At 43.9% G+C, this 24,178-nt stretch overlaps 1 protein-coding gene across 7 annotated transcripts in view; it reads left to right on the forward strand.

Moving 5' to 3' along the window:
• The window catches only part of KLF12 (KLF transcription factor 12), a 261,886-nt gene that overhangs the window by 213,908 nt on the left and 23,800 nt on the right, over positions 1 to 24,178 (forward strand). For all 7 annotated transcript variants that reach the window (XM_065630125.1, XM_065630116.1, XM_065630098.1 and 4 more), the window contains one exon: positions 19,927 to 20,084. In XM_065630125.1, the coding sequence (XP_065486197.1) occupies positions 19,927 to 20,084 (158 nt within the window). The remainder of the gene's footprint in view (positions 1 to 19,926; positions 20,085 to 24,178) is intronic.

Raw genomic sequence — 24,178 nt, forward strand, 5'->3', positions numbered from 1 at the left:
TCTCTGATCTCCTGGCTCTGGGGCAAGCAGAAGTGCCTGCTCTGGCGTTTCCATTAGGACTGCCTCTGCATGGAGCAGCACATCCCATGCAGTTCCTGACGGTGTTAGAAATCCTGTTGCATGCTTGAAGGAGTCAAGTTATGGCAGAAAGGATAACAGACTGTCCCAACTTGAATCTATGCAGATGTCCCTTGTATGGCTTGCAGGGTGGTGGAGCGGCCTCATTCCCCTCAGTGGATTGCAAATGAGGGCAGGAGAAGGAGGACAACCATCATAGAATGTCCTGAGTTGGAAGGGACCCACAAGGACCATCGAGTCCAACTCCTGTCCCTGCGTGTGACAACCCCACAGTTCACACCATGTGTCTGAGGGTGTTGTCCAGTCTCTGCTTGAACACTGTCAGTCTTGGGGCCGTGACACCTCCCTGGGGAGCCTGTTCCAGTGCTCCACCACCCTCTGGGTGAAGAACCTTTTCCTAATGTCCAACCTAAACCTCCCCTGGCACATCTTTCTGACATTCCCATCAGGTGAAGCAGAGCAGGACTGGCCTCAGCATGGCGTACACAAGCTCAAAATATTGTGCCCTAGTATTTGCAATTGGCTGTGCTTTCAGAATAGATAGTTGTTGCCATTGCAGCATCCTTATGTCTTTTTATCAGTGGCACATCCTACCTCCAGAGCCGTGATATAACTGCTAATTAGCAAAAACATTTTGAGTAAGTTTATATATTTCCATTCTCTATATAAAAGACTATGTTTCAGTTAGCCTTCTTTTCACTTGTGTCACTTGATAGGATTTTATTTTTCAGCTATTCAGATTTTGATCTCTTGGTTTTAGTCAATTAAATATACAAACTCACTTTGTGTTTACAAACCTCCTTGTAGCTACATGTATAGAGACATCTGTGTCTATACGTGCAGCACTCCCTAATGTAAAATTGGAGAGTGCTCTTTGTCCTTTTCTTTGGCTCTGGCAGCATTTCTTTGACCTCCGAACAGAAAGGAATATGATTCTGTTGTCATGGAAGTTCAGCTTAGGATCAAACATTTCACACGCTTTGATAAATCTGCTCAGCCACTTTTTAAAAAGAAGGCTGCCAAAAAGCACTTTATAGTTTTACTATTCCTTTTTGTTCTCAGTTCTTTGAATTATCCTATTCTAAGTCTTGAAAATAACTTCACATTCGTTAGTAGTTTTGTCTTTTTCCATTTTCTCCCAGTATGCTCTTGTCTTGTTATTGCAGGCTAGACGCAACTATTAAGAAGAAGTTAAATTCACAAAGTACGTGAACTCTTTTTTCCTTCATCTCATTGAACTCCTTGATCTCTGTATTTAATTCTGAGGTCTAAAATGAAACCCTGCCACCATATCTTTCTCCCTACCTCGCTCAATTCTCCACAGCTCTGAAAGGAGAATGAGACTTAGAAGAGATTACTCATACTATTTTTCTTCATAGTTGCTATGATTAAGAAGATTCGCCAAAAACTTTTTGAGGGTTTTGAGGGGAATTAAAATTCTCTGCTTGCTGGTCTAACATGATTACCTTCTCCAATTCCCTTTTCCCTCTCCTATTTTAATAGAGTTTTAAACTAACACAATATTTCTGTTTACTTTCTTGTTTGGGCATAAGCATCTCAGAATTTATGAGCAGGATCTGGGTTTAAAAAAAAAAGAAAAAAAGTAGATTAGTTCACTTATATTCTCTGACAGATCTATGGGATTGGGCATTTAGTCAGTAATAAATTTATTGTATTTTTAAAGCAGAGTTTCGCATGGAAAAAATGTGGAGGGGAAGAATATTCTGCACAGGAGGTATTTACCTGGTTTTTAGATTTCTACATGCTTACTTCGTTCTTTATGCTGGCAGTCCCATCCACCCTCATTTACAATGGCTTTCGGTATATGGCATCCGCACGGCGTAATGTCACTAGATTAGACATACAGCATATAGGTCTCATCCCGCAAATGCCGTTGTCGTGCTGCTTTGCTGAGAACATAGAATTATTTCAGGGAACTGTGCTGTGTTCAGTACATTTACGAGTCCGAACAAGACCTGAGAAGAGCAGCACTGCTTAGATTGCTGGAGAGGATAGCTAAGAGGACAGAGTAAAGGAGTTGAATGTGTATGGCTTGGCTAAGCAGCAATTCAGGAGAGTGTAGCATCATGTCTTGGAAATGTAGAGAAGATGGAAGAAGAAAGAACCAGATAACACTGTGCATGAAAGTATTAGGAAAAAGCGGCAGCAGATTAATTTCATCTGCTTGACCCTCAGTTTAAAAACTTTCTGCCAGCACCTTTCCTTTGCATCAAAATGTTATCTAAGGGAAAAAAAACCCTTTAGAATATTTAAATGAAGGGGGAAAAAAAAAAAGCACAAGGGTCTTTTATGGCTGGGAACCAGAAGAAAGTATGACAGTGGGCTCTCAATTTCTTGGGTGTTAAATTTGGGGGAATCTCCCAGTCCCACTGTAAGGAGTAGTTTGTGTGGCTGCTGTTTTTTCGGATGGTTTATGTTATACTACCTCCCCCTTTCTGCTGTCAACATGTCCTGTAGGACCTTTTCTGTTACTGGTGATGTCCCCATGCAGTTACCTCCAGCAGAGAGGATGAGGTGTCAAGTGAAGCATATGTAATTCAAAATTCTGCTGTGTTGTGATGTGTCTTGTCTGTGCACGGAAAAAGAGTGTGACCCATGGGGTATGCATGCCTCCCTGTACTCCCATCATGTTAATCCATATTTCTATATCAGTTATCGTGCTGATAGTCTGGGCAGTGTTAGTTGTAGGCCTAAACCTAGGCAGAGCTTCAAAGGGAGTAGGGAGGGATGGGTGAAATTATGGCTTCATGGAAATCAGTGAGAGCTGCCAGCCAGTGTGACCAGAACTTCCCCCAGAGATAGTGGCATGTTAATAGAGTTATCTTCTTGTAAGTTGACTCTTCTGCATTTACTCATTTGAGCCATTAGAGATTTTACTCTTTTAAAATAATATTTTTTCCCCCCGATATTTACTGAACAGCTCTTCACCAAGATGCTCTGTTAGATTTTGGCTAGCTCTAGTAAAAAAATATTTACATTACCGTGTCTCCATTTAAATAGGCACTACTGTCCTTGAAATGTCAAATATAATATGACATGTCAATTATTGTATGTCAAGCACATGATGTATTTTCAGCCCCTGTTGATTTAGATGGGTTTTGACGTGTGCTTGACGTGTTCTAATGGTGCTTCTTCAGTTCAGTGAATGTCTTGAAAACAACGTTGAATGGCACATAAATCACAGCACCACCTCTCGCAGGGAAGTTTGCCAGCACGTGAAGGAGCAGCTTTGCGTTCCTGCGAGCGTTTGGTCAATAATGTCTCTCTTGTCCCACAACTGGGAGCCTGCGGTTTCTGGCAGGTCTGCCAGCAGGGCAGAAGCGGTCTAATCGCAAACCTGTTTTACTAAAGGATTTTTTAATCCTTACTTTAGAAAAAGGAAACCTAACATTTTCTTAAGAGATCTTTTATAAATCCCACAGCAGTGTTTGGCTCGCATTGTGCTTGGTGATGTGTGTGTGGTACGGAAACATGCAGCAGGACCATAGGCCTGGTCACCATATAGCATTAGTAGGGATTTCTTCCTGACCATATTCACCTAAAATACCTACGTAGAACAAGGATGAAACACTCTCTCCAAACATTGTTGCAAACAGTAAGTAGCATTTACTGACTGCTAACAGGGTGAGAAATGAGATTATGTTTTACTCTATTATGCTATATACTTTCAGATGTTAGTTCTGTTTAGTACTAATGTTTACTTTTCTGCCTCGAAAATGTACATTTTCATACAAGTGTGTGGTTCAGCCACTTCCCAAAAAGACCATAACACCTGTAAAGGTTGTGGGAGGCGGAGGGACAGAAGGAGGAAGGATGTTATCTCCATACTTTTAAAACTGAGAACTAAGGCACACAAAGAATAAGGGATAGGACCAAGAATACCTGGAAATCAATGGCAGCACTCTGGAGCCCCAGACCATTTTATCCTCCTTTCCTGATCCTCGCTGCTGTTTGAATGTAACATATTAGTTTAATGAGAAGCTGTGCATTTAATTAAGGTACACTTTCAAATGGTATTGTTGAGTACGATGGTCTCTGAAGTACTGTGAGACTTCATAATAGCATCATCTTTCAAAATGGCTTTTAAATCCAATGCTTTCAGATGGGTAGAGTTGGGCTTCAGCCCTTCAGAAGGAAAAGCTCACCCATGGCACATGTATGTAAACCACGTCTCTGCTCTTTGAACTCTAGAGACTGAAATGAAAGCAGCTTGTCACAAAAATAGATGAATACAGGGCCATTTTCCTGTTGTTGCTCAATTTTTTGTCACAGAAATGAGAAAGATAGTAGGATTTAACATCCTGGTGTTAAATAGAGGGCAGTGCAGTACGTGCTACTGGTTTAGCTGATATTCTGTACTTTCACATATCGTCTCTCTGCCTCTTGCAGAAGAGGTTCGTCAGACTCTTAGTATGGAAAGTTGCAAGAGGTCTGCCTGCCGGGCCACCGGCTGCCAAAAAGGTTAAAGATGTTTGGAAAACGACTGTAATTTACTGGACACGAAACACATTGAAATTCCGACATCTCATTTTTATGGACCGTAACAAGCACGAGAAGTAACTGGCCGGCGAGTGCAGCCTTTGAAGGCTGCCTCGGAACGACACAAAATCACAGAATGTTAGGGATTGGAAGGGACCTCGAAAGGGCAGCTTTGGGGCGAGCAGTGGGTGCATGTCCCTGTCCCCGTCCTCTGCCCACCTCCTGCGTGTCAGAAGCGGGGCTTGGTTGCTTCTGCGTCACATTTCATTAACGTTTTTACTATTAAAAAAATCCATTATGTCAGTATTCTAGACTTCTCTACCTCCATTTCTGTAACAAGCTGGGTTGTGTTTAAGTGGCCAAATGTGAGACTTTAATGAGAAATGGATTTTGTGGCTGCTGTTGCAGCTAATACGAAACTCAGAATGGACCTTCGCTTATCCAAGCAGAGGGGGAAGAGGTGTGCTTGGGAATGGGAATTTCCAAAAAGGGTTCAGGGATGTAATTGAAATGAATGGCTTCCTTACAGCAATATTTCTGGAAAAACAAAAAAGGTTATGGGCACACAAGTTGGGTTTTGTGTGTCCAACTTGTGATCCTGCGTCAAATTCGATTTCAGTCTGTGATGACAGTCCTACTCTGTCCCTCCCGTATGGGATAAAGGAATATAAAAGGGGCAAAGAAATGAGAACGGCGGCGGGAAGGAAGAGCCCTCTTCTCCCTTCGCCCACCCCAAAATGTGTTTCCTCACCTCTGGGTGGGCGCCACGAGGTGCCTGGAGCAACCTCCCACACCTCCCAGGCAGTGTCGGCAGGGACGTCTGCCCAAAACAGTGGTGGTTTCACGGTGCCCGTGGGACCCAGGACCCCATTCCCAAGGCGACATGTCTGGCTTGTCTTCTTCAGGGAGTCACTTGCGATGGTCACGGTTGTCTTGTCTGACTTGGTGCCAAATGCCGCTCTGATGTCTCCTTCCACCTGCCTATTACTTTTTCTCATTTGCTGTAGTTACAGCAATACCATTCCGTCATGCTGGGAGTTTTGGATTTGGATTATTTTTTTTTTTTCTGTGCCTCTTCCAAATGAACAATTGTGACAGCAAAATGCTTTGGTAATTATCCCTTTTTACTGCATGTGAAGGCTCCAAATGTTTTAGGAAATTATGGGGGGTTTTTTTGATCTTTAAAGTTCTGGTATGTTCCATCCCATTTAGCAAAACAAAACAACATATGTGCAGGGTTGAGTTTTGCTAGATTTTAACAGGCTCTGATTCCTCTAGTAAAAGCTTGAGTGTAAGCACGCCGCTTGTTCTTAATTACTGTATTGGCAGTACTAGTTGGTGCTTTATTTGATGACTGATACTGTTTGTAAGATCTCAGATAATAAACAAGCAGAAATTTTAATAGATTAGGGAGGAAAAAATATCCAGAAGTGGGCATGGGGATTTTTCAATCTTTTTATTTTTTTTTTTCCAGAAAGGAAATTTTTAAAGTAGAACTAAAGAAGTCCTGATGTGGGTTTAAGTTATTAAGCCAAACATCTTGTTGGTGAAGATTTGGGAGACAGGTGCTTTCAGGGAAGCAATAGAAATTCCAGAGACGAATTAGCTGGATCCTGAGTCAGTACAACTGGCTTTTGGCTGATCCATGCAGGAAACCTGTGGCAGAGCAAGGGGCTGCTGGGTCCTAGGCTGATGCTCCTGACCGCACATTTTAAGACCCTTGAAATTCAGAGCACTCTTCTATCCACTCAGATCTGTTGACCTGCCTTCGGGACTTAAAAACTGTGCTTGGCAGAGCGCTAATGAGCAACATGCATAAATTAGCAAGGAAAATGGAGTGGCCTGTTATTACCATCCCTTAATTCTCAGCATTGTAGGAGGTGCAGTCAGGAGGGATGCGCCCGCTTCGGAGAGACCAGCCAGACCAATCCGCTTCACGTCTTTGCAAGGTTTCCTTTGCAATGTGAGTGTGCTTCCAAGTGTGAAAATAAGTGGTAGTGATGGTAGCGTAAAAAATAAATTCATCAAGTAATAACAAGGCTGTGGAACCTTTCTTTAGCACTAAATAGGACTAGGAGTATCATGCGGATGAAGGAGGTCCGATATGCATTTCTAAGGCATCTGTAAGAAATCCCACTGGTGACTGGGGGGTGTTTCTCCGTGGATGGAAACCAAGTTCCTTCCCTCCTCCCTGAGTCATTTTTGAATAAAAGGAAGAAGTGTGGTAATCTGAAAACAGTGGCTATTTAACCCCCTGTGAAAAAGTGTTCAGTTAACGACAATACTATATGACTATGAATTCTCTCTCTTGCTTTCTTTGGCAGCATTGTTTCTAAATATTTATCTAAATAATTCCCGTGGGATGAAGCTAAATAAAATTTACTTCATAAAGCCTGCAAACATGCGGTTTTGCTGTTGCTAGTCTTTAGGGAAGTGTTGGGTCAAAACTCTTGACAGTTGCTTATTCAACGTTGTATATTTTATCCTTCTCTGAAGAAAATGTTTAATGTCTGCTGGAAATAGCAGAATAATTTCTCTCAAGTGATTGAATACTTGATGTCCCAAAGGGAGACATACGCCCTTTAGCCAGTGGGAAAACATTTCTTATCAGGAGAATGCATTGTGTTACATTTCAAAAAACCTGAAGAGGCGACTTCATTTCGATCTTACCCAATTTAAATCCCCACATGAGAACTTTCCTATACATTCACATACAAAGGACTGGTTAGTATAACCAACTGATGTTGCCTTAGGGGGCTGGAGCAGGCATAGGGTGAAATCTTGACCCTTTTTTTGGTGGCAGAATGTCCTCAAGATTTTGTTCTTGCCTTTCCGAAGAAGAATATTGCCATCCTAAAGGTGTGTGTAGTTTTTCCTGACTGGGAAATAACCACACTGAGGTCCACTGAGTTGATAAGTGGAGGAGCATGAGGGCAAACCCACCCACCTCAACCCAGTGAAGCTGCTTGGCCACCAGCCTAATCGATGCTCTTGAAAAAGTGTCACGGGGTACTCTGTGTGCAAATGGAACAATTTCTAATGTGACGGGCAGATCTGTCAAAGATCTGGTACAAAATGTACCTTATGGCTATATGCAGTCTGCCTACCACAGAAATTTTGTTCTTAGTCAAACCTTGCCCTCCCCATGGGCACCTGAGGTCGTAAATGCAGCACTGTCTTGGTGAGAAAGTGTTAAGGGGACCAACCCATGAAAATCACAATGCTCTGGTTTCCTCTCTCTGTTGGGAGACAGTATGTCTGACTCCACTGAAGACAATGGCAGTTTTGTTGGACTTTTCTGAGGCCCGCCTGCTAGCTGGATATCTTTCTGACCGCTGAACCAGTGCAGCGATAAACAAGGAATTGTTGAAATTTGCCTATTTGGTATGTGTGAGAAGTAGGTAGGTGCTCTGTTGCCTCATTAATTACAAGTAGAAGGACTGTGCCTACCCACAGTTACTCAGAGTGCAGACTGAGCGTTCCCTGGGTGGAAATTGGATTGATTTGAACGATGGAGAGAAGAAAAGGAACGGTGGCCCACATGGTCCAACCAGTCTGTGCAAGGCCAGTAAAAAGATATGGTAACTCTTCCAGCTTGTAGATGGCAGTCACGGGTTCCTCTTTCTCAGAAATTATATGGCCGGGTGATTTCTACAACTTTTGGGGACACCTTCTCTCCCAGTGTGCAGATGAAGCCACTAGAAATCTTTCAGGTACTAGCAAACAGGGTGAAACTGCAACTATGAATTTCTGCCAATGTAAACGTCTCAGTGACAAAACTAGACCCTGTGATGCTCTAAAGTGGCAGTTCCCAGCTGGGGAGGAGGCAGCAAGTCTGGGGGAAGACAGAAGGAAAATAAAGGGCAGGATGAGAAATGAAATGGCAGCCCTTGGGAAATAAGGCTGGGGAATTGAACCCGGTGAAGCCCAGAAATTTACTTGATTTTCAGTTGAGGCTGTTATATATTATAAACAGGCATGGAAAACCACCAATGCAGGGAGAGTTAGTGGGGGTTCTTCATATTGCAGTAGTGTATTAGTACTCCGTTCATTGCTTTGGACCACACTGTGCTTCTCTTGCTTTTCAAACACAAAACAGCAAATAAGATGCAGCAAGGATCTTGTAATCTAAATGAAGAGGTACCTCATTGGCATGCATGGCTGTAAAGCTGGGTACAAGTTAGCGTATTGAATAAAAAAGCTAGCTTATTGTATAACATAAATACATCAGGATTCCTGATTGTTGTTAACAAAAATGCATGCTAACACAATCTTTATGGCCTCTGGAGTGTATTAACAATTTTGATTTATAGAGTATTTTCTCATATTCTTTTATAAAAACTTCCTTTCAATAGGAGAGGGAGCGCTGGAAGAAAAACAAACAAGCAAGCAAGCAAACAAACAAAAAACCCCATAAATCTCAAACTTCATTGATTAGAAAGGAGTTTTAGAAAAAGAATCCCTGATCCCTGAAGTATCATCTTGTGCTTGGTAACTTCATGTCCCTCAATGAATTAAATTATTTAGTTCTTTTTTTCTTATCTAGATCAAACAGTTATGATACTTATTTTCTCTGCAATAGATGTATTCTTTGCAATATATGTTCTCAGAGACAGAGGCACTATAGAGGTATGTGGGGCATATGAAATTGTTTTTTGAGATGACATTCTGTTGGGGGTGGCTGCTTACGTATATAAGCACCAAAGTGTACACTTCAATGGAGTCAACTATTTATTAGTTACCAAAATCTGCTTGATGACACAGAGTATGACAGGTGACCACCCATAATTACATTATACATAAGTATCCAGGGTAATCAAATATTTAACATATTGATAATAAGCCTTCTGAACAAGAAGGAAGAAAAGGTCATTCACATGAGCTTCAGTCCCGGTGGACACAATGTCCTCATTTAATGTCACTGACCTGGCAAGACATTACGTGACCATTTTGTCGGCTGAAGATACAGGAGAGAAAGAGTTTTTAATCACCACTGTGGTGATCAGTTCCACATTTGTTAGTCTGCCCAACAAGAGGAGGTGGATGCACAGGCGAGAATCTTCATTGTACAGATGTTGGGACTGACTACTGTGCTGTGCAGGTGTGAGAAATCAGAATTAGAGGTGTAAAAAAGAAGTGAAATCTGAAGAGCAAGCTAAACATGCAGGGAGTCCTGCACTAGAAAGTGGGGCTTTCCTACAAGTAACCAGAACAAAAGTGAAAGACGTGAATATGTGCATACTCATCTAATTTCCATGCTGGAAAATTCAGCTCAACCCATGTCTCCAACAGAGTAGTCTTTATTTCACTTTTTTAATTTCCTCTGCTGAGAGTACCAGTATTGCTGTAGCTTGTTTGTATATGTGTTGCCAGAAAAACATGACGTATGAATCAGTAAGGAACAGAAAAGGCAAAAAGCAGGGCCCTGTGCTCTCAAAGCTGAGTTGGAGGTGCTCGGTTACCCAGTTTTCTGCTCTGTTTGGAAAGGCACAAAAAAGAAAGAACAGACTCGGCATTGATGCAGCCTCCATCTGGAAGGAGTGTTAGGACGGCTGGTGCCTTAGAGATCTCGTGAATGATCACGGCTGTTCTGCCAGCTCGGAAAAGAGGGGACGAAATAAGATGCTCTTTCTCTGCCAGACCAGGTTTAGCTCCCAGACTTGAACTAGCGTGCATCAAACACGTTTGGCACACAGGATTTCAGGAACTATTCCTGCTTCCAGGAGGACATGCAATGCTTTCTCTTCAGATACAAAGAACAGACCTTTTGCTCATGCATTTAATTCCACCTGCAAGTTCATTGTGAAGATACATTTTCCCCACTGCTTGAGGTTCCCTTATTTTAATGAATTTCTACTTCAACCCAGAAGAACATTAGGCTAAAGCATAGTAAGCTGATTTTTTTTAAAAAAAGAAAGAAATTCAGGCTTGCATTAGCTCATGGTCACTCAGTCATCTTTCATTATAATGTATATTTATAAATACAAACATTTATGTATGAACTATTTAGAAAAAAAAGGGCATCTATTAGAAATTCCCTTTAGAACATGAGTGTGGCTGAGCACTGGAACATGTTGCCCAGAGAGATGCGCTTTTTTCTATCTTTGGACATTTTCAGACTTCAGTGAGAGAAGGCCATGAACGATCTGATCTAGCCCTGAAGTTAACCCTTCTGAGCAGAAAGGTGATAAGTCCAGCTTAGCTGAGTTTTTTTATTACTATTTGTTCCATGGTAGTGTGGCGTCTTCACCAAAGATGTTAACGTGGGCTTCAGCATCCAGAGCAATCTTTGCAGCATGTTCAGCCCTCCTGAGGAGCTGGAATTGTCGATGATGCAGCCGTGCATTTTCTGTATGTTGAATGCATTAGGAAAAAATATTTCCTGAATAGATTTAAACAACTGCCGTGATTCCTCACCTCAAAATCTATGGCAAAACCCAAGGCCAAGTGTCCCACCTAAGGTGAGTCCATCTATCCAAACCGAGGGAAAGACAGAGTGCGATGAAATGGAATCATGTTTAGAATTACTGAAAGTATTTCGTCTATGTGTAAGACATCATAGCCTTACTGTCAAATGTTTCTAAAACCTTTAGGAGTAGAAACCATCTCTGTACGTCCTGCCATGTTAGGAGAAATTTAGAAATTCATCTTCGTTAAGCAGCAGCCCAGTAATTCGGCGGGGGTGTCACTGGTCTGGCAGCTGCTGTTGCCCATGCTTGGCTGCAGCTGGATGTAGTTGTGCAGGAGTAAGTTTGTGTCTGCTTAGAGCAGGGGTGTCAAACTCATTTTTCACCAGGGGCCACATCAGCTTTGCGGTTGCCTTCAAAGGGCCGAATGTAATTTTAGGACTGTATAAGACACTTATACAGTCCTAAAATTACATTCGGCCCTTTGAAGGCAACCGTGAGACTGATGTGGCCCCCGGTGAAAATGAGTTGGACACCCCTGGCTTAGAGGCTGCCCCAGGCTCTGGTTCTTGCAGCAGGATCTGCAGGTAGTGTACATTGTCATATGGCTGTGAACTTTCCCAAAAGCAGGAGTAAACATTTTAATTATGTAGGCAATGCTTATATACAAGTCAGTTAACATGTAATTCCTTTGTTCTTTCACCCAATAACTCTCAGGGTAAAAATTTTTTAGTTAATGATAAGGGTAAAATAGATCGAAAGTTTGGGTGTGGTTTTTTGGCTTTTGGTTTTTTTAGTGGCATTTTGGAGTTCATCATAGTCTTGATTTATAGGTTTTCTCTATCAGAACGGTGCTTTGCATTCCCAGTCCTCCAGTCATCAGATCTCAGGGATGTGCTGGAGCATGTTGTAGATACTTTCTGTCCCAGCTTCCTTTCCTTTGAAATCCAGCACAGAGGAACAGTGTGAAAGAGGAGAAGGTGGTATGTGCTTGGGTCCCAGCCCAGTGTGGAGCTGGGATACAGCCCAAGGAGTTGGAAAGTGCTCCCAGATCCCACAGCACAAACACAGCTCAGGAGGATCAGGCAACTGTCTTACTCTCATGTCTCAGCTTAACACAGCTCATAATGGAGGTGATGGATAATTTTGGTAAGGCGTGACATGGTTGACATCAGTGCTTTTCTTAGTAGACTCCAAAGCTCTTTCCCTCTGCCAGAAGCTTGTTCCATGTGTAGTTGTGCTTTTGATTCCACCACAGCCAGAACTGGACACTGAGGAGAGGGCATGACAGAGCAAACTTGCCGTGCTCCTTCTCCTGCTGCGCCCAGAGTGATTTCCAACCACCTCCAGCTCAGGCACCTTCTCAGCCAAATGTATTCAAATCATCTCTTATCTGTGTTTTGTTTACCCTTGTGATTTTCCCATTTAAAATGTACACTGTTTGTGTGTGCTGCCAAATTCCTCCTTTCTTTTTTTACAAAAAGTGTAATTTCCAGTATAACATCACCTGTAAGCACACTGATTGAAGTAACTACTGCTAATAATATAGTACATATTTTCCTTTTATGATCGCCTTAAGTACTGCTTGATATGTTTTAATGTCTAACATTCCTAAGGCAGATGTTTGCCTTTCATGAAACATTAATTAGAATCTAAAAATCAAAGAGGAGAAAAAATACATATGTATATATGCATGTGCATCTGTTTGTCTGTGAACAGGAGATGGTAGAAACTTTGTATTAGAAAAAAGCAGTAAGTAAATATTTGAGGGCAAGACCTTATCAGGAGGTTAGACTGATATTTAAGCATATTAAAGCAAAAAATCTACTCTTTTTTATATAGTATGATTTTGGCATCTCACTAGCAGGTGAAGTTTTATAAACCATAATGAAAAATAATACATATCATATTTCTTCACAGTTTAATATGTAGTGTTATAAGGATACTTTCACCGATATCCTGAGTGGGAAGGTAACATTACACGATCTATCAGAAAATGAAATTATGTTATGTGAAAAGCTACTACAAAAGAAAGTAACTGAGAGCTGGAAACTGGGAAATGCAGTTCAATCCCCCTTTTCAAAAACATGCGGAGTACCTGTATCGTGCCTTTTAGCATCTGAAACTTGAAAGTCTTAGCAGAAAGAGGATATTTTATCTGCAGCGAGATTAGCTCCCTGAATGAGCACTGTGCACGTGTTCACTCAGTGCAGAAACATGCCAGCGGAGCCAAGCAAAGGCGTTGGCACTGCAGTCATCTCTGCTTCCCACTGTCCTGGCTGGGGAGCAGCTCCTTGGGCCACCTGCGGTCCCTGCTGCCCTGTGTCACCTGCAGGAGGACCGACAGAAGGCCATACAGAGGGATCTGGACCAGCTGGATCGTTGGGCTGAGGCCAATTTTATGACGTTTAACAAGGCCAAGCGCCGGGTCCTGCACTTGGGTCACAACAACCCCAGGCAGTGCTACAGGCTGGGGGAAGAGTGGCTGGAAACTGGCTGGCAGAGAGGGATCTGGGGGTGTTGGTTGACAGCTGGCTGAGCATGAGCCAGCAGTGTGCCCAGGTGGCCAAAAAGGCCAACAGTATCCTGGCTTGTATCAGGAATAGTGTGGCCAGCAGGACTAGAGAAGTGATTGTGCCACTGTACTCAGCACTGGGGAGGCCCCACCATGAATCCTGTGTTCAGTTTCGGGCCCCTCATCATAAGAAGGACATTGAGATACTAGAGAGAGTGCGGAGGAGGTGACAAAGCTGGTGAGGAGTCTGGAGCACAAGTCGGATGAGGAGCGATTGAGGGAACTGGGGTTGTTTAGCCTGGAGAAAAGGAGGCTGAGGGGAGACCTGTCTACAAGTACCTGAAAGGAGGTTGTAGCATGGAGCATGTTGGTCTCTTCTCCCAAGTAGCAAGTGATGGGACAAGAGGAAATGGCCTCAGGTTTCGCCAGGGAAGATTTAGATTGGAGATTAGGAAAACGTTCTTCATGGAAAGTGTTGTCAGGCATTGGAACAGGCTGCCCAGGGAAGTGGTGGAGTCACCATCCCTGGAGGTGTTTAAAAGGTGTTTAGACGAGGTTCTTAGGGACATGGTTAAGTGCTGGAGTTAGGTTAGGTTATGGTTGGACCTGAGGGTCTCTTCCGACTGAAATGATTCTGTGATTCTGTGACACCTGCCGTGGGCTTGCGTGACCGTGCTGCTCCGTGTGCTCAGAGGGTCCTGTCCCACCCCTGGATCCAAAGGCCAAGATTTTCAAAAATAACGCAGAAGACTTGAACTACGCCCATAGTTACTCACTTGAGAGCTCTAGTTTCTGTAAATGCTAAGCGGCTGAAACCCATCATGTTTCCTTCTGCAGCCCAGGTTCCCTTTGAATGCCAAGCGAATGCTAGCGGTCCAAGGATTTTCATCAACTGCTTATTACCATCTGAATGCAGGCATGTTATGTTCTAGTTTTCTGCTCTTATTTAATTGGCCTGCACTTCTAGTTACTACAACTGAAAGGCTGGCCCAGAAGCTTTGCATGTCTCATAAAGTAATAATTCACATTGCTAAATTTATACACTGCTTGTGTATTTGAATAATGTATATTTATAACTTTTTTCCCTTTAATTACAGAGAAAAACTGTTAATATCTGCATGTTCAAAATTGGCCCGAGGGTGAGATACGAATGTTTGTTTGTTGGTTCTGTCCTGTATTACCAAGGCACATTGCCACCTCCTAAGTATTTTGCATGGTAATAACTCCCAATCTTTTTTCTTGGCCTATTTATGTGTTTGTGCGTGTTATATACAAAAGTATCAAAAGAAGGAAGTTGCTGGATTTTCCAGTTGTTCCTTGTGTTGATTGCTTCTGTCCATATTCTGAATCTCTTCATATAAGTTCTGAATTTCCACAGAAGTTGTGGTATTGGTGGTAATCGCAGCCAGTTGCCACTGAAGGTTGTGATGATGCTCCCCTAACCCTTGGCCACGGGTTCCCATCCTCTCCCATGTGTCAGTCCAGGCACTTGGCAAACTCCACTATTTAGGGAATTAAACCAGCAATAGCAAGCAAGCTGCTTAGGTAGGTTTTTTTCCAGAAATGACTTATTGTTATTGTGGGTCTCTGCACTGGCTTGCCACAGGAGCAGACAAGTGCCAGTGCCAATACAAGGGAAAGCGACTGGAGCAGGACTGTCCTGGTACGCCAGCTGAGCCAAATCACATCTTTCAACAGCCCAGAGCCTGAGAATCACAAGAGAACCACGGCTCGCATTATGCCCACCTTTTGGGGCACGCTCTGGCCTGCCAAGCCCCTCATCTGGGCAGACCGGCTGCTGCATGGGGCCGAGCAAGACCTGGTTCTCCTTCTCATGGTAGCCGGAACGGAGGGGACACAGCCGATACGTGGCTGGGTCTCAGCCCAAAGGGAAGTTAGCATTGTTTTTTTGGCAGCCATGGACTATTGTTAAGGTGCAGTCATAAGTCTTTCATTGAACTACAGGGCCTCTCTCTTTGAGGAGAAACTTCTTCTCGGTGAGGGTGCCAGAGCCCTGGAACAGGCTGCCCAGAGAGGTTGTGGAGTCTCCCTCTCTGGAGACATTCAAAACCCGCCTGGACACCTTCCTGTGTGATCTGCTCTGGGTGACCCTGCTTTACAGATGGGTTGGACTAGATGATCTCCAGAGGGCCCTTCCAACCCCAACCACTCTGTGATTCTGTAATACAGTCTGAATGCTGTATAGGGGGGGATTTATGGTGGGATGGAGTTGAAATTTGGGCACAAGCTGGTCTAAACCTGTTGACCCTGGGTCAGTCAGTGTGTTTTCCGTGAGGTCTTCTGTGGGGCAGGCAGGAGACGTAGCCAAAGAGCCTGAGCTCCTAGCAGGGAGGACAAGGAAGAGTAAAGGTGACAACCACAAGCATGAAAACACAACCCTGGGACAATGGGTGTGTACGGCAAACAGCAAAGCGGCGGCTCACTGCACATCACTGGCTCCATGCTGGCCCTTGCCCGGTTTGTTTGCTGGGCCATGGGCAGTGCTGGGAAGCTCGTACTTTGGTGGCCGAAGGTGACTCTGCACGTTTGCCGTGGGGTGAGAGCAGGGGAGCAGGCTGTTTGTGGGGAGCAGCGACTTGTCACCACGTGGCATCTTGTCGGTGTGTCGCAGCACTGAACAGAGCTCACAGCGTTAATAAACATACTGTGGTCCCGTGGCAGCTCTGCTCTGCATATCGCTCAAAAAATTGGATCGGTATAAAAAGACCCGGTATGTGCTTTTTAACAGTGTTACTGCATACGCCAAGGGCCTTTCCCAGTCTGTGTGTAGAATGGAGGCAAAACACCTAGGGGGCCGTGGGCAGCGTTCCTAGAAAGGAAAAATAATCCCGCATTACCAGAGTTGTTACAGTCCCTGTCTCGTGTAGCGCAGATCACGTTCAGCAGAACTTGATGGCCATCTACTGGCAAAGCCCCCATCTGTGTTTTACCTTGCAGACTTTTTTTGCCTCAGAGACAAGAACCTGGCCATGTGTGAGTTGCAGAGATGCACATTTTCACTTCTAGCTGGAAATAACACAGCTGAAGTTTTGTAAATCACCCTGAAGGTTCCCACTGATTTCATTCATTTCACCCTATGAGCAGTACTGACTGCAGGTGTTGCAGCTGCTTATGGAGACACCCAGCAGTCTCCCAGGATTTCTGCTAGTGTAAGAGTTTCTACACTACTGTAGAAAATACACTGGAAAGAAAACAACAAATGAATAAATGTCAAGCTGACAGGTCAGAGCCCAGTTTTCTTCTTTGTTAATTTATCTTTCGAACTTGATCTATCAGCACTAATTTGATACATCCTGCAGTTTGCCTGGGCTGTTACCTATGGTGTCAGTCCTATTGCTAAACCACACCTGGAGCCTTAAAGGCTGCCTGAGATCCTGGCCATCAACATGAGAACTGGCAGCTCCTCATCTGGGCACCCTGGCAGCTCTTGGCTGCTGCTGCGTTTCCACGTCTTCATTCTGGGCAGACCGTGAGGGGCAGTTGCAGTCAAGAGAGGCTGCTAAGATACGGTGGGTTTTTTTAATTTTTGTGGGGTTTTAAACATTTATTTTACATGATTTTAAGACACACGGTAAACAAAAAGAAAAAAACTCAGTTAAAAACAAAACAAACTCTAACCAACCAAACAAAAAACACCAAAAAAAACCCCAGCCTGTGAGTTCGCTGTCATGTCCATTCTCAAAGTCTTTGTACACCATGGTGCCATCAAACAGTAGTTGCTGGAGCCCTGTGCTGACCGGAGCCACCTGGCAGAACACCCGTGGCCTTTAAAGGGCACAAAACACGGGTTTGAGGACTTTTTTTATGTCTCTCTGTCTGGTCGGTGTGGTATTTTGTAGAATTTGCTTCAGAAAGAGAAGAGTGTCCCTTTACTGCTGCATGACCAAGGGAAAGAACATCAGCAAATCACCTGGAAATTCCTGGAAGAGGGACTAACCTCAGGAAGCTCAAAAAAGCGCCTCGTGCTCTTTTTAGGGCTTCCCGTGGTATCTCCATTTACAAAAATCACACAGCTTTTATAAGGCTGAAACAAGGCTGGTGGTATCAGGTGGGATCTGGCTCCTTTTCCACCGGTGAGTGTGTCTGCACAGAGCAGTTCCTGGCAGTGAGGTCATTTTCTTGTACGTGACAAACAGCTTTTTACGAGGTGTTGATCCTGCTCAAGGTTTGTTTTATCTCGGAGCTGGAAATTGCAGCAGCACTATAAGCTTGATCCTCCTCTCATCTAAATGAGCTGTACTATCCAGGATCTGAACGCCCTGTTACAAAATAGGCTTTTAAGACGGCTTGTAAATCACATAGAGCAAAAATGATACACAAATATTTATTTTTAAAGATAAAAGATTTCCTGGTTTGAGCACTGGATTTTGTACCTTTGGTACTGAGCTTTAAGATTTGGTTGACATGTTTGCTTTTTATTTTAGCTGGTGGGATGTTTAAAAAAAAACCAAAGGAGTAGCAAGACTGTTATCGGTGAATCATTTAAGCCAAGACCTTTATTTGCCTTGAGATGCAGATGCTTAAATGCAATTCCTAAGCCATTTCTGTGATGGCTAAACATATCCGTATTCCTGTCACATAGTTAAAGTGCTGATGTGTCTTACTCTCCTGGGGACAACTTTTTGCTAGTTAATGTTGATGTTAACAGCCTTCTGTCCATTTCTTCCTCCATTTCAGAAATACCCCGCATGCCCATTTACACACATTGTATTATAAACAAAAATAACTAATCTGGAAAATCTCTGCCTGAAGGTGGAATATGAATATATATCGAATGTTAAGAAGAAAAGAGGGCTGTCAGAAAGAGAGTGCTCCATTTTTTTTTAAATGGTACTTTAAATTAGGGTTGAACTGTAAAAATATTTAAACAGAAAGAAAAATGCATAATTGAACAACCATGAATTCAAGGCCGAAAATTTTGTAGTGCAGTGAATTGGAACATCAGTGAAATCACATGCTAATGGTACGAGATCCTCTATGCAAAGCTTTAACCTGATATAAATAGTCCTCAGCAAATTCCAGCAATCTCTAAAAGTGAAGTTTGTGCCAGAACAGCCACAGCTGTGACAGCAGGGGCTATTGTAAGAGAAGGCTGGAGATTGGTATTGACACAGGAGCTTCACAGCAGATGCATCAACGTCAGTGCTGCTTTCAAATGCCTTTCTTACTACCTTAGCTTCCCCAAAGGTTCCTGCTTACTTCTTTTCCTGATCAGATCCAGTTTCTTTTCCTCCAATCCATTTTCATTTGACAGTTACAAATTCTTTCAGGAGAACCGGGAACTTGCATCGCAAGAATTTAGAAGAGCTGGCTGACAAGTCTCATTTACCTTGAATGTCAGTAAACCCAGGAGTGTGGGGGAAGCCCCAGAAACCTGATGAATGCCAATGTTGTTCCCGTACTTAAAGTAGCTAAACCGGCTTCTATAACTGTGCAGTGTAACCATAATGGGGTTGATAAGCAGATCAATTAGTAATGATGTATAGCTGAATAAATATAATTAATGGAAGTTGATGGGGATTTGGATCTTGGCATACCACGTTGATAATACTTTATGACCCAAGTTTATCTAACCAAGGCAAGTGCCTTGTTGTAGCAGGCTTTCTTCGAGTATTAGACTTGGTACACGCTGTGTTTAGAAACTCAAGCAACATGAACATTATTTTTTTAATTGCTTAAAATTGGGATAACTGATAGGCCTTAGGACGTTGCTGTAAATTGAGTGTCTCTGATGAGCACTCGCGTTTCTGTGGGGATTGTTTGCTGGCCTTGTGCTAATAAACTTTTTATATATCAGTGGTCTGAAAGGAAATACAATTTATTGACTTGCAGGTGATAGATTGAGAATTGTTAAGTAAGGAATTGGAAAAATCGCTGCTGCCGGGTGTTATGGATCTCTTAGCAATCTGCATGCAAGCAAACAACAGGTGTTTGGCCAAATGCGAGGATCCGTAGTCCAGACCTGGGTACTGGAAACACTTTTTCATAAAACGTTTCAGGATTGTTATCTATTTAAACTTGTCAAAGAGAAGCCTATATATAAAATGGAGTCTATATATAACATTGTTTGGAAAGCAGGGTTCAGTGAGCTTATATCTGGACACGTGAAATAAAGATAAAGTTCAGATGAAGTCAGGCTATTACATTATTGGAGCAGCATTTAAGGATTGTGGTGTTTTCTCTGGCAACAAGCACTTCTAAATCAAGACTTGCATTATTTCATACCGCTAAATACACTGTAGTTCAAGCACAAATTGTTTCAGTGGACTATGTTGTAGAAGAGGAAATATTTAATTAATTGTTAAAGTCACTTCTGTCACAGTGATGTATTACAGCTGGTCTTTTGGGGCCCAGGGTATACACCATGCTCTTGCTTCATTTTTTTGCTTCTGTTCTGTTTTCTAGTTCAATTTCACCGTTCAGTATTGAGAGCACAAGGCGTCAGAGAAGGTCCGAGTCTCCAGACTCCAGGAAGCGGCGCATCCATCGGTGTGACTTCGAGGGATGCAACAAGGTGTACACGAAAAGTTCCCACCTGAAGGCTCACCGGAGGACGCACACAGGTAAGACTTTGCTGGCACTGTGTCCTACAGTTAAGACACGCAGGTTCCTTTCTGCCTGATTTAGGATGTATTGAACTCGTCATCCTACACTAAGAGCTAAAGGCCAACACCTGGATAACAGAAATATCTGCGGGTGCATCAGCATTGGCATCCTGCTGCAGATCAAGAGTGCGCTTTTGAATTGAACTTCCCTGTCATCCCCATTTCGCAGCACACGAGCAGTGTCAGCACAAACCAGGCTCCTTTCAGATGAAACTAAACGGAAAAGTGGCCTCCAGGAACACACCTACTGTGCTTCAATGAACAAAGGGTCGTCATTGCTTGGGACCAACCAGAGCTAGTCCAAAGAAAACCCTCAAGAAGAGCATATAACGTGGACATGGATATTCAGCACCATTTTTTTTTGCTCTACAGACCTGCTCCTATTGAGCTACTACGTGCTTTTCCAGATGTAGCCTTTGAATTCTAGGCTCTGCTAAATGTCTTCAGTTCAAGTGTAAACTCCAGAGCTCAGTATTTCTTTCTGGAGGTTTTTAGAGGCACCTGCCACGTACTGCAGAGGGAAGTCAGTCGCTTTATGAGAGCATGTTGCACTAGGTCCCTACAACAGAGGTGCAAGGGAGGTCCCAGTCAGTAATGATAATATGTAACACTTAATTCCTGGTCTACTTATTAACTTTATGGGCTGTTACTAGTATACATGGCAGGCACGTAAGGGTAGTTGAAGCAATCACAGAATCACATAATGTTAGGGATTGGAAGGGACATCAAAAGATCATCTAGTCCAATCCCCCCACCGGAGCAGGAACACCCAGATGAGGTTACACAGGAAGGCGTCCAGGCGGGTTTTGAATGTCTCCAGAGAAGGAGACTCCACAACCTCCCTGGGCAGCCTGTTCCAGTGTTCTGTCGCCCTCACTGAGAAGAAGTTTCTTCTCAAATTTAAGTGGAACCTTTTGTGTTCCAGCTTGCACCCATTGCCCCTTGTCCTATCGTTGGTTGTCACCAAGAAGAGCCTGCCTCCATCCTCGTGACACCCACCCTTTATATATTTATAAACATGAATGAGGTCACCCCTCAGTCTCCTCTTCGGCAAGCTAAAGAGACCCAGCTCCCTCAGCCTTTCCTTATAAGGGAGATGCTCCACTCCCTTAATCATCTTTGTTGCCCTGTGCTGGACTCTCTCCAGCAGTTCCCTGTCCTCCTTGAACTGAGGGGCCCAGAACTAGACACAATATTCCAGATGAGGTCTCACCAGGGCAGAGTAGAGGGGAAGGAGAACCTCTCTCGACCTACTGACCACCCCCCTTCTAATACACCCCAGGATGCCATTGGCCTTCTTGGCCACAAGGGCACAGTGCTGGCTCATGGTCATCCTGCTGTCCACCAGGACTCCCAGGTCCCTTTCCCCTACACTGCTCTCTAACAGGTCGTTCCCCAACTTATACTGGAACCTGAGGTTGTTCCTCCCCAGATGCAAGACTCTACACTTGCCCTTGTTATATTTCATTAAATTGTTCCCCGCCCAACTGTCCAGCCTGTCCAGGTCTCGCTGGATGGCAGCACAGCCTTCTGGCATGTCAGCCATTCCTCCCAATTTGGTGTCATCAGCAAACTTGCTGACAGTGTACTCTATTCCCTCATTCAAGTCATTGATCAATATATTGAACAATACTGGCCCCAGTACCAACCCTTGAGGCACTCCACTAGATACAGGCCTCCAACCAGACTCCGCCCCATTGACCATGACTCTCTGGCTTCTTTCCTTCAGCCAGTTCACAGTCCACCTCACTACCTGATCATCCAGTCCACACTTCCTCAGTTTAGCAGCAAGGATGCTGTGGGAGACGGTGTCAAATGCTTTACTGAAGTCAAGACAGACCACATCCACTGCTTTGCTATCATTTATCCACCTGATTATGTCATCATAAAAGGCTATGAGGTTGGTCAAGCACAACTTCCTCTTGGTGAGGCCATGTTGACTGCCCCGATGACCCTCTTATCCTTGATATGCCTTGAGACAGCACCAAGGATAAGGTGTTCCATCACCTTTCCAGGGATGGAGGTGAGGCTGACCGGTCTGTAGTTGCCCGGGTCCTCCTTCTTGCCCTTTTTGAAGACCGGAGTGACATTTGCTTTCCTCCAGTCCTCAGGCACCTCTCCCGTTTCCCACGACTTAGCAAAAATGATGAAGAGTGGTCCAGCAATAACTTCAGCCAGCTCCCTCAGCACCCACGAGTGCATCCCATCAGGGCTCATGGATTTATGGATGTCCAGATTGCTTAACTGGTCCTTAACCCAGTCCTCATCAAATAAGGCAGACTCCTCCATTGCCCTGCCTTCCTCTGGGGCCTCAGGGGTACGGGGCTCCTCAGGACAGCCTCCGGCAGAGTAGACAGAGACAAAGAAGGCATTCAGTAACTGTGCCTTCTCCGTATCTTCTGTCACCAGAGCACCCACCCCATTCATCAGTGGGCCTATATTGCCTCTGGTGTTAGTTTTATCTGCCGTGTATTTGAAGAAGCTCTTTTTGTTGTCCTTGACCCGTCTCGTGAGGTTTAATTCTAAGGAGGCCTTAACTTTCCTAGTTACCTCTGTACATCCTCTGACAACAGCCTTGTATTCTTCCCAAGTGGCCAGCCCCTCCTTCCATGATTTGTAAACTCTCCTCTTCCGCTTGAGTTTGCCCAGCAGTTCCCTGTTTAACCACGCAGGTCTCCTGGCTCCCCTCCTTGACTTCCTACGTGTTGGGATGCTCTGATCTTGAGCTTGGAAGAAGCAGTCCCTGAATGCTAACCAACTATCTTGGGCCCCTTTACCTTCAAGCAGCCTTGCCCACGGGATTTCCCCTAGCAATTGCTTGAAAGGCCAAAGTTGGCCCTACTGAAGTCCAGGGCTGCAATTCTGCTTGGTATTCTGTTCCTGCCACATGAGATCCTGAACTCCACCGTCTCATGGTCGCTGCAGCCAGGGCAGCCCCCCACCTTCACTGCTTCAACCAGACCCTCCTTGTTAGTGAGAAGGAGATCCAGCAGCACACCTCTTCTAGTTGGCTCCTCCACCATTTGCATCAGAAAGTTGTCATCGATGCACTGGAGGAACCTCCTAGACTGAGGCTGGCTGCCTGAGTAGTCCTTCCAGCAAACACCAGGGAAGTTAAAATCCCCCACGACAACCAGGGCCTGTAATTGAGATGCTGGTCTCAGCTGCCCATAGAAGGCCTCGTCAACTCCCTCATCCTGATCTGGTGGCCTGTAATAGACACCCACAACAGTATCACAATGATGTGTAGTTGTAATTTTATTGTGGATAAACTCAGGAGCGGCAATTTGAAGTCATCAAGAACAATTTAAAAGAGGATCGCTTGGATGGCTAGAAAGGCAGTGGACAGAACACTCTCAGTTTCAGTACTGTTCCTTACTCTGCTTCTGATTTGCTTAAATTAAATGTATTGATCTCTCTGCTTTTAATGTACTTCAGCGTTCTTGTAACTCCTTGGAGAAAATATGGTGTTTATCCAGCATGTAGCACAATGTTGTTTGCTGAGGATCTGCTGGCACTTTCTGTGGTGTGATGTACTCTAAAGAGTATGAAATATTTTTTAAAAAAATTAAGTGATGCCTCCTCTATTTCAAATGAGGTCACGTCTCCATCACTCTTTCCAATGTGTCTTTTGGTTGGTCAGACTTTTGTTGAGAGGAATACTGAACAAGGCTCAGTCCTAGTATCCCTACTAAACCAATTTCTGTAAGGTAAGAGTCCCTTCCTTGAACAGCAGAAAAGTTCTGGTGACCTGGGAATTTCATTTCATTTCCCTCCAGGCCAGGTATTCTAGTTTCTTCATATCTTCCCATTAATGCTTGTGCTTTCTCCTTTATCTTAATTTATCATGTCTTTTCTTAATTCTTTTTTCTTCTTCCTTATTCTTTCCCATCTTCAGTGTAGTCTTTCACCCCTAGCCTTCCAATATTTTATATACCCTTACCCTTTCATCTCGTTCTCTGTCATTCATGTTTTGCTTCTTTTGTCCCCATCTAACACTACTCTGTCCCTTTCCTTCTCCCTTCCATGACTTCTAAGTCATTTCCCTGTTC

Source organism: Caloenas nicobarica, chromosome 1 (genome assembly GCF_036013445.1).
Source record: "Caloenas nicobarica isolate bCalNic1 chromosome 1, bCalNic1.hap1, whole genome shotgun sequence".
Classification (NCBI taxonomy): domain Eukaryota; kingdom Metazoa; phylum Chordata; class Aves; order Columbiformes; family Columbidae; genus Caloenas; species Caloenas nicobarica.